Here is an 11,130-nt window from a genome sequence, read left to right as displayed (position 1 = left end):
TCCACAGAATAGAGGAAATGATGACAGAATGTTCAGTTTGTAACTGTCCCTTTAAGGTGACATCGTGATTTCTGGCTAGTTCTGTTATAACTGCACTTCCTCAAAGCAATTACAAGCGAGACAAAGACGAACAGTTAAAGTTTATTAGCAAGACTTCTCCAAATCAGCATCATAACATTAAAAAAAGCTACAAACATTCAGTGTACAGACAGAAATGTGATGTATGTAACACATGGGGTTCCTTTGTCCATCGCAGTGATGGTGCATAATGTCTGTCCATGATGAGCACTAACATGTTTTGTTTTCCCTCTTCCCTGTTGTTTTGTTCCTCAGCTCAATGCCCTTAAACTACCTCCTCGCAATAACTGCAGCTCAAGAATGTAAACTAGGAGTCATTTTCAGCCGTCCTGTGGTATCAACTTGCTCCACTGTCTATGGGTGTATTTCTTTCTAAATCTGTGTCATCATGCCTTCTGTCAGAACAAGAGTGTCATCAGCAAGCCAGACTGTCCATTCCTAATCCCAAAACAGGAGCAATTTTATCACAGACTTCAGTTGCATCCTCTAAAATCAGCCCTATTTTTGTCTCAAAAAAGTCTAAACAAGGCTGAAAAATATTTGAATGGATCTATTCGAGTGGCTTTTTGAGGTACACTTATTCACACATTCAAGAACTTCAATGGAAATCAATACAACGTCTTGAATTTGCAACACCTTGTCTTAGACGGCCTAATTCAACTTGTCCTTTTTTGTCTCGATGCTTGTTCTGACCCATCTGACATTACTTAAGCTCATTTTAATCATGATATTCAAATCTCCAAGATGATGGTCACTGTCCTCTCATAACAACTGCAGGTTGTCCACAGTGATGGCCTCCATGTTGATGCCACCCTCCAGTGCAGTGTGGTACAGCTCGATGGCCTCTGCCAGGTCTCCGCTTGTCTCAATGATGGCTATAGTCTCTCCGAACTCATTACACATGATAGTGGGAGTGCCCTGAGTCTGAAACAGTGAGAAAATATAAACCATTACTTGGTGCACAAAGATTTGACCAAAATTGCACAAAGCAAAACAAGCATACAGACCTGTGTCAGGTTAGATGTCTGTATCTGAAAGACCTGCTGCTGTCCAAGCTGGCAGAAAGAAGGTATAGCTGTTGCCATGTCCATATCGGACGCCTCCACAACAGTGACGGTTTCTGAGTTGGATTCTGCGAGCACTGCCTCTCCGCTGTGCTCCGGCTCTTGTTGCTTTTGGGAGCGAGCGTGAGTCTTCCGATGGTTCCTAAGGTTGGAAACGGTTTTGAATGTCTTTCCACATTCACCGCAAGCATGCGGCCGCTCGCCCGTGTGTGTACGCCGGTGTTCTGCCAGATGCATGCTCTGCACAAAGCCCTTCTCGCAGAACTCGCATCGGAACGGACGCTCACCCGAATGGGTGCGGAGGTGCTCCCGCAGGTGCGTGTTCTGGCGGAAACGTTTTCCGCAGATCGCACAAGGATACGGACGCTCGCCGGTGTGAACTCTCTGGTGTAGCGTAACGCTTGAGGCTGAAACGAACAGTTTTCCACACACCGGACAGGGATGAGACTTCCCAAGGCCGGAGTTGGAGCCTCGTGGCCGGCCGGGCCCAAGTCCGTGACTTAGCTGGTGCAGGCGAAGATTTGCAGGAGAGTTTAAGCGCTTGCCGCAAATAGTGCAATCCAGATTGGGTTTGGTCATTGAAGGAGCGCTTTGTTGCTCGGTGTCATCTGTTGAACCCTGCTGACCTCTAACCTGGGAGTCCTGGGAGATGCAGTGAGGCTGAGTCAGGTCGGGATGCTCCTCCAGACAGTGTATGTCTCGCTGCCGCTTGCGCAAGAACCCCTCGGGACAGTGCGGGCAGGGGTAAGGTGCCGGCGACCCTGGGTGGTGAAGGAAACGATGAGCTACGAGTTTAGCAGGACGGATGAAAGTGGCAGAGCAGTCTGGACAGGGCGAGGGTGTTGCATTGCTGTGAAGATGCTGACGGTGTTGACGTAGATTTGACGACTGGCTGAAGGCTTTGTGGCAAATGTCACACCGGTACGGACGAACTCCCGTGTGTGTGAGTCCATGGCGGGAAAGATTAGCAAGAGAGGAAAAGGTCTTTCCGCATACGCTGCACTGGAACGGCCGCTCGCCCGTATGCGTGCGCAGGTGGTTTCGCAGATGGATTTGCTTTTTGAACGGTTTCCCACAGATGTTGCATTTAAAACGCCTTTCGGTCATATGAGTCGTTCGGCGATGGCGCAACAGACGGACCTGCGAGGAGAATCTTTTTTTACAGATAGAGCACGGAAACTTTGGATCTTCCTCAGCAGCAGGAGTCCTGCGTTTACCTTCCTCTTCTCCCCCTCCTCCTCCTTCCACATAGGCAGTAGCTGAATGGTTTGGGTCGTCTGTCAGCATTTTCCCTCCATTTTGGTCTTGTTCTGTGTTTGAGTGTTCAGCATAAAGCCCATTCTCTGTCGGCTCTGAAGACTGGGAGACCACGGCAATACCTTCAATGAGCACAGGACCTGTGTCGCTTGACTCTTTTCTGTCATCTTTCACAGGAGGAATTGTCACCAACTGTCTTTCTTTCCTCCAAGCAGTCTCTCGTTCTCTTGCTCTCTGGATGATAGATAGAGGAGACTGCTGTGCCAGTACAAACTGCAGAGGGGAGATACATATTTTTTCTTGTTGTTAACAGTTCACATTCAGTTCCATCTTAAGGAAAGAAAAGTATATAAAGGGTCCTTGTGGATAAAACAAATAAAAGCACTAACAGTGTACATTCAATTGATTTTAGTTTTTAGTGTTATTTTTTATTTAGACAAAACAGTATAGAATTTTAATATGAGGCATTTGTCGCTTATCAGCCAAAAAATGTAACATAATTATCAAAATATCAGTTTTGGACAGAATTGTAATATCAGTGCATCCCAACTGCTTTTAAAGATCGAGTTCAATTTTGTGAAGGCCAAAGATAATCTAACGGATATAATAGGGGAAATATTGCCCGATATATATACAATATTGACCAATAAGGATAAATTAGACAAATTTATCTCTAATATCGACTGATAAATAACACGATGCTGATCTTGTGCATTGCTAATTTCCTAAAACCGACAATTACCTGAGAGACTGGAGTGGTTGGCTCACGTACTCGGTGAGTGCGGCGATGGTACAAGAACTTGGTCATGTTGGTGAAGGTTTTGGCGCAAAATGGGCATTTGTGCAGTGGCTCAGATGTATGGGATTTCCTAAAAGTGGGGAAGACAACACAAAAATGCAATGTTTGATTTGCAAATCACAAGCAAGTTATGATATTTGGCTGTAGAGTTTGTATTACCTGTGTATCATAAGAGTCATCTCTGTGGTAAAACCATGTCCACAGTCCACACACAGAAAACGTGCCTCACCGGAGTGTGTGCGCATGTGTGTCTGAAGGGACACCAACTTCTTAAACACTTTATCACACTCTGGGCACTCGTGTGTTCCTTGTTCATGCACACGAAGGTGTGCCACAAGCCGATTGGCAGAGGTGAACGTTCTTTTGCACTCCTCACACTGAAGATTGCTGGATGAGACGGACGCCGTCAAACCCAAAGCAGCTGAGCGGGCAGTGTACGTACGTCTCCCACCACTAACTTTGCCAACTTTGCTGCATTCTTCTGATCCGTCGCTTCTTCCTTCATCTTCCTTAACCCCAGAACTGTCATCATACCCCACCATCACCCCAGTGTCCCCACTCTCTTTGTCCTGGCCTAAGAAGTGCTCCCCCTGGTGTTGAAGGAAATCCTCTGGTGTGCTAAACAGCAGATTACACTCAGAACACTCATAAGGATGGATAATTAAAATTTCCTCATTTTCCTTCTTTAGTGTGTTCACCTGGCCAGAGGAAGGGAGAAGGTTCAAAGTGGTCACATTGTCCAGCCGGATAGGATCGGTGGGTAAGAGAGGGGCGAGGAGTTTAGCTTTTCGGAGAGTAGCTGAGGCAGAACCGTCAGCGATGGCTTGGGCGGAGCAGAACTGTAGACGGAGCATCGCAGAAGTGGAGCCGGGCATGGAAGCGTTTGCTGGCACTAGCATAGTTCTAGGAGCGCCTGCAGTTTTAGATGGGGTTTCTTGCTCTCGTAGAGCCTGAAAAATGAAAGCAACAAGGGTAAGCTAAGAAATAGGGATCTACAACATCCTAAAACAATATGGCAATAGGCACAGACATTATCACGCTGAACCTTCAGAATGAATAAGATGGGAACAACCTGGTGGCCGAATTCAAGATATGTCTTAAGCGAATTTCCTGGAAGTTCGTAAGAATGTTCCCAAGCACAATTCTTGAAAAAATATTAAAGGTGCAGTAAGCGATTTCTGAGATTCATTGTTGAATACTGTAGATATCCAAACAAACACACCCCCCTCCCTTCATTCTTCTTTATCATAGCAGAGTTTATACAAGCAAGAGTTCGTTGTTAGTCGCCAGCAGCACACACACGAAAACCAATGTGACTTCCGTATGGAGCAGAGACAACCCAACCTCAGCGTCAGTTTTCAGGCCTTCAGGTCTCTCCAGCGCTAGAAAGCTTTTCTTATATTAAAGGAACACGCCGACTTTTTGGGACTTTAGCTTATTCACCGTATCCCCCAGAGTTAGATAAGTCCATACATACCCTTCTCATCTCTGTGCGTGCGTAACTCTGTCTGACGCACCCACCGCTAGCCTAGCTTAGCACAAAGACTGGAGGTAAGCGGCTCCATCTAGCATTCTGCTCCCAATAAGTGACAAAATAACACCAACATTTTCCTATATACATGTTGTTATTTGTATAGTCACAGCGTGTACGAATAACAAGGTCACATGAGACACAGCCATCTTCTAACCGTAAACATACTGGGAACTATATTCTCAGAAGGTGGAGCACTGCTACTTCTGCGGAGTGATTAAAGTCCCAAAAAGTCGGCGTGTTCCTTTAACATGGGTCCTAAACAGTGTTGTTTTCGTCAACGATGACGATAACGAAATGATTTCGTTGACGCACCTTTTTTTTATGACGATAACGCGACGATGACTAGCTAAAAATGGCTCCAAGGTGACTAAAACATGACGAGACGTTTTCGAGTTTTCGTTGACGAGACGAGATGGAACGAAAATTATTACACGTCTGACGGTTGAATCATCACGTATTTGACACAATAAAGTCTTGTTCCGTTCCGTATTTTTGAGAATTAATTCAGTGCAAATCCATGACAGACACATAGCTTCTAATATGTCAGACTATGAACAAAGACATTTGTAGGCTATGAGAAAAAAAACCGACGGTGCGGTAGATACTAATTTCTCCCCCTGTTTGTCTATGATCAGCGTAGCTTTTTTAACATCTTGGAACATCATCAGAGAATGCCCTTTTAATTGGTCGTTTCAGTCATTGTGAGTCACGTATCGTAGCAACGATGACGACAAGTGACAACAGCGGGAAATGTAAAAATGACCTCCGAGCAGCCGGCGAAAAAGAAAAGAGCACAGAAATGTAAAATTGAATGGGATTAAAATACCCGTGGCTGGAATGCGTGAGGGACAATGAATACAAGGCCAATTGTACCATATGCCGTCGCGTTTTTTTTTTTTCGTTTGTCACGGCGGAGTGTGTGATATTAAGCAGCACGCATCAGGAGATAATCTAATAATTCTATTGAATAAATTCGCACAGAAGGCTACAGAAAACTGTTGTGTTTATCTTTCTTCAAATGCAGTCTAAGCCGGTGAGTTTTGAATGTTATTGTATTTGTTTAAGTTAAAAATAAAACGTATTATAAACTAAACAAATCCATGGTTCATTGTTGGCAAAATGATCATGATAGCCTTTATATTTCACATCTATGTGGTTCAGTCTTGTATATTGATTAGGCCTACTTTGCTATTCTATAAATATAAAGGCATTAGGCCTAATACGTTGTATTATAATATGCTATATGAAATATATTTATCTAAATGTATCAATTAGTTTCCACAGTATTCACCAGAAGTAATCATTTCAGGGGTTATTTTTCACAAAAAAAAATTATGAATTGCAACACTTCCTACAACCTGTCAAACCTAAGCCTATTTCCAATACTTTTTAACCTAAATAAATTGTTAAAGACTTTTTTTTTTTTTTTTTTTTTACTAAAATTGACTAAAACTTGACTAAAACTTTTTTGTGTTTTCGTCGACTAAAACTTGACTAAAACTATCAAATTTATAAGTGACTAAAATGTGACTAAAACTAAAAAGCATTTTCGTCCAAAAGACTAAAACTAAGACTAAAACTAAAAGTGCTGCCAAAAACAACACTGGTCCTAAAGCTCTTGCCTGATCATAACCCTTCATTTTCCAGTGATATTCCTCTGACCTTTACTCTTTTGTAAAGTCTCTCAGCCATCTCTCTTTCTTCAAATCCCCCTCTTGCTCTCTCTCTCTACTCTCTCATCAAGAGTGTTGATTGGCTACAAGTTTGTTGTGGTGCTCTTTCCGATCCACTTTCAACAGCGTTTTACAAAAATGGCTTACTGCACCTTTACTGAACTGAAGTTGCCAAATACTGACAGGCTTTGGTGTTTATCTCATTACATGGCAGCTGTGGCTGAAGATTTGTTGATTAATTCAACGAAAACCATCTCAAAAAATATTTTTGTCACGAAAAGCTTGATGGAAGTTCAGCACTCAACATTACGTTTTTTTAATGTGTCGTGTATTTTAAGTATTTTTTTATTTTTTATCTAGATTTTTATTCTTTATTTTTATACCCGTGAAATTTTGTGACACCATATTTTAACTACAGAAAGAATGTATTTGTTGTGTGTGTATAAATGTATGTAGTATGCAACAGACCTGGGCTAGGGTCAGGATCTGGCCTGCCCTCTGTTCATCCAGAACTAGATTTTGCACATTAAGCAACTGAACCGGAGTGACTGTACCATCTGCCTGAAGAACATATTCCTGAAACAGAACACAAAATGAAATTAGACTGTTTAAAAGATAACAGTAAGAGTTTCTGATTAATCACAATATTCATTTGAATGATCTTGATAATGATTCTTTAAATGACAAGACAAATCTTTTATTCTCTGAATATGTACCCACGCAACTTGTTTGTTGAGCACCACAAGTGTAGACAGCTCACATATATTAATAATTGATTTCTCTATTAGACAGCAATATTGTCTTACTGACACTACAAGAGTTATTAGCTCGAATCTGATATTACGGATTCGTTTTGTTTATTTAGTATGTCAATATTAGATATATATATATATATATATATATATAAGGTTACATTTAAAGCAATGGCTGAAACTGAAACAATTCTGTGAACACTGACTGTACAGGATACAACACAATGCATACAAACATAAAGTTGCATATGTTAGCATGCACAGACATATACACACTTTTGTGTTTTGTATTGTTAAATGTGTCTAGACTCTGTTTTATAGTGATTTCTACATCCATTTAAGCCCATATCTTATTGCATGTATAGGATGTATTTATTGTATGTATTTTAATAGTTATACATTTTTAATTCAATACTCTGTCATTTCTGTTTTAAATTTTACAAGCCTAACCAGGGACAGGGGTTGCAAATTAGTCATGGCTATAAACCTGTATGCATGGCATCTACTTTGTATTCTTTATAAAGCAATGTTCTATGCATTTGTCCCTGTCAAATAAACATTAAATAAATAAAAATATCTACACTACTTCTTAAGTATTGTTTTATTTTGCTGGTATCCACATAACTGCATAGTTTGTTCATTTAAAATTCCCATTTTCATAAACAACTCAAAAAAGTCAAAAGGTTCATTAGCTGAGAGAGAATTTCTTTCATATACAAATTAAAATTACAGCTGGAGCATTCCCAAATGAACCGGAAGCTGAGCGAATCAGATCTGCATGGATACCCAGCTCTGTTTATGTGTGTGTGTGTGTGTGCTCACTGTGTCAGCGTTCAGGCTGCTGTGGGTGGTGCTTCTGCTGTGTGTCTGTCTGTGTGCCAACCACAGTTCAGGTGTCTCAAAGAGAGCCAGGCATTCCAGACACTGGTACTGGATTGGCACTTCTGCGTCGACAGAATCCACCTCTGTGACCTCACATAGCTCTGAAAATAAAGCATTAAGGTGCTGATTACACGCACTTCCAAAGGAAACAATCTGACGTGTACAGCACACATAATAAACACCGCACTCACCCTGGCCTGCCTCTCTCATGTGCAGCTCTTGATGCAGCAGCAGTTCGTCAGGGTTCCTGAGGATGGCTCCACACTCCAGGCACTGATACTGGCTCTCTCCAGCGTCACAGTCCTCAAAGCTCGGCAGGATCTCCACCTCGTCCCCCTCTGCCCCGGTGTGGATCTGTTGGTGCACCAGCACCTCCTCCAGCGTATTAAAAAGCTGCTGGCACTCACTGCACATGTACTGATGCTCCACATACTCCTGCTCACTCATGGTAACAGTTTAAACCTGTTCAGATGCGAAGACTTTTGCTGGGGTTATGATGAGTCACAGCCACTGGGTTCAGTATATATTCTCATGCCAGATATGAATCTTAAGCCTAAAAACAACCTGAAACAAAAAAAAAGAAAATCCAATGTATACAGATTTGTCAGAAGACAGAGTCCCAGACAAATTGTCTGGCCTTGCACTTCCATTTATCGTTTAGGAGCAGATTTCCACAGGCCAATAATTAGATATTACAGACATAATTTATATAATCATCGAGACATGGGACAAAACATGTCAAACCACTTTATCTGCCATTTAGTTTAAAAAAAAAAGTAACATTTCCACTTTGAGATGGTCGCTATAACGTTCTTAACACAACTGTACAATTTCATTTGATTTTCTCTTTATTTTATCATTCAATACCAGACCATAACCCAGTAATCCATTTATATCAGTGTTTCTCAACCTAGTAGCAATATTAAGTTTAATATTCGAAGTCCGTCCTAAGCTGATATGTACCCCGGCATACAAATCAGCCTAGGACGGGCTTCGAATAACTTAAAACGCGCAGCATTGTTCAATGTGTTGACGTAATTTCCACTGAAACAGGAAGACAGGGCTGGACATATCCAACAGATCCTCCCCTTTTTTTAAAAAGCCAATAGCGTTTAGTTTATAACACAGCTCGGCCAGAGCCGTTGAGCTCGTTAAAGCCGCAGTTTCCTCCTAATCTCTAATCGTTTCTCCTCCTAATCTCCTCCATATCACTTTAAAATATAGCATTCTGTGCAGAATTCAAAGGGGTGTGATATGTTTTCTGGTCTGTTATCCTCTCTGTGCTGTCGTCTCTGGACCGGAGCAGACTGTGTGCGCGCTGTGGCAGTTTGCATGACAATAACGTGAAACCAGACTTCATTTGTCTAAATGTAAAGCATATTTACACTGTTCGAACCATGTAGAAAATAGTAATGTGTGAACAAGTGATGGATTTTAGCCGCAGCTTCAGCATCTATTTATAATGTAGGGGGTTGGACGCTTTAGATTCTAGAGAGCATTTGATTGGACAGAAAATCTTATAAGAAGCTGAAGTGCAGAGGGATGTCATCAAAATCATTTATCCACATTGGCGGAAGTGAGAGACGGTGGCTATATCTGAAGTCAAATACTCTCTCTTTAGGTACTTATTTTGAATAAGTTATTACTTTACGACCGCTAAAAAAGTATGTGTAATAAGAATGTGTGTAGTATGAATGTAATCTGGACATACTACATTCACCATGTTGTCACCATCATGTGACCTACCAGCGTCAGTTACGTCGCTTCACTGCCAGTCCTCTCCTGTGGCCTCACGGGATAGTAAAGTGTCCATCGTATGCACACTTCAGAATCTCGCCGGAAAAAGTAGGTCAACCGGATACTTTTTGCCTGCTCTTTTATGAGTACTGTGAATTCAGACATACTTCTTTTGTCACATACTGTTTTTCGCCTACTATATAGTAAGTATGCGATTTCGGCTGCATCCTACGTTTTAAATGCTTATTGCTTATGTGAATTTTGTCATTGTTTTGAATGCTTAAGTGAATTTTGTCATTGTTTTGGAGCACACTAGCTTATGGATAACAGTAAGGCTAACATATTCATACTGAAAGCCAAAAAAAATAAAAAAACGTCACATTTGATTTCATGTGGACTTTAATATTACTACTAGGTCTTGAGAAAAGAAGGTTAGTATTTTTATATCTCTTTTTTATAAGGTTTCACAGCTGTGTCCCTACTTTTTGTCAACACTGTCAGATATTTATGAAAATATTTATTTAATATTATATGCACATCAAGTAGAATTCTCATACTTTAGCTTCATATTTTACCTAATCCGTTCATGACATATGGCAGTTGTGTAATATAAAGAGTCCACATTTTGCTGTCTATCAGTATCAATAAACGAGAAGACTATTACGGGTGCAGATATTGAAATCCAACTGATTGACAATACGCATTATTATCAATCAACTTCTATCTAGGCAGTAATAATGTAGTGCACACAGACAACAGCATTTAGCAGGTTTCACACGAGTTGTTTACCTTGTGGCGAGCAGTTGGTGGCGCTCTTCAGATTTTGCCAGAGTTTATGCAGCGCACCGCTGTCTCCTGAGCGAGCCACCCCGCTGTACGGCGGTCGTCAGGCGGCGCTCTTCACTTTTCCCCGCAGGTCTAAGATCGCTGAGGGGAGGCCTTCTTTCCCCAACCGTTTCCGAACCTCGCCTCGCACGCTGCAGATGGGCAATCCCTCGTGCAGCGCTCGTCTTTACGGTGTTCACAATGCGTTTCTCACCGCGAGAAACCAGTAGTAATCAGCGCGACGCACTGCTCGTTGAGTATTTATTAACGTAAACAAGATCGTGGGTATGGAAATGTACCGTTTGTCTGGCCTCTGTTCTTGCTCTGTGCTGCCCCGCCCCATGGGGGTTCGCGTGTGGCTTGTGCAAGGCGCTGATTGGATAGAAAGACTGCCTGTCAAACTCTAGCTGCTGTGATGGACAGTCTAGTGATTGAAGCATTTTTGCATGCTAGGGTATGTGAATGTGAGGCTGTATCATGATGTAAAGGTCCCTAAACCACCAATAAATTCGTTAATAATGAAACATCC

The 11,130-nt window shown here is 41.8% G+C and overlaps 1 protein-coding gene across 1 annotated transcript; it reads right to left on the bottom strand.

Annotated features, from left to right (window-relative positions):
- Positions 1 to 129: 129 nt before the first annotated feature.
- znf526 (zinc finger protein 526) lies at positions 130 to 10,972 on the bottom strand. The gene is made up of 8 exons (XM_084384695.1): positions 10,566 to 10,972; positions 8,231 to 8,603; positions 7,980 to 8,140; positions 6,874 to 6,981; positions 3,358 to 4,148; positions 3,142 to 3,268; positions 1,086 to 2,672; positions 130 to 1,002 (listed from the first exon to the last, which is right to left on the bottom strand). Exons 2-8 carry the CDS (start codon positions 8,484 to 8,486, stop codon positions 841 to 843), a joined length of 3,192 nt encoding a protein of 1,063 aa, XP_084240821.1. The 5' UTR covers positions 8,487 to 8,603; positions 10,566 to 10,972; the 3' UTR covers positions 130 to 840.
- Between the last annotated feature and the right edge of the window lie 158 nt (positions 10,973 to 11,130).

Source organism: Rutilus rutilus (assembly GCF_951802725.1).
Source record: "Rutilus rutilus genome assembly, chromosome: 17".
Taxonomy (NCBI): domain Eukaryota; kingdom Metazoa; phylum Chordata; class Actinopteri; order Cypriniformes; family Leuciscidae; genus Rutilus; species Rutilus rutilus.
This window is presented reverse-complemented; position numbering and strand designations above follow the sequence as displayed.

Bases quoted from the DNA above. Each gene is read 5' to 3' on its own strand.
- znf526 (XM_084384695.1), bottom strand. From the start codon at position 8,486: ATGAGTGAGCAGGAGTATGTGGAGCATCAGTACATGTGCAGTGAGTGC. The intron at 6,982-7,979 runs GTGAGCACACAC...GTTCTGTTTCAG, and splicing joins GCAGCCTGAACGCTGACACA to GAATATGTTCTTCAGGCAGA. The intron at 2,673-3,141 runs GTAATTGTCGGT...TCCCCTCTGCAG, and splicing joins CAACCACTCCAGTCTCTCAG to TTTGTACTGGCACAGCAGTC.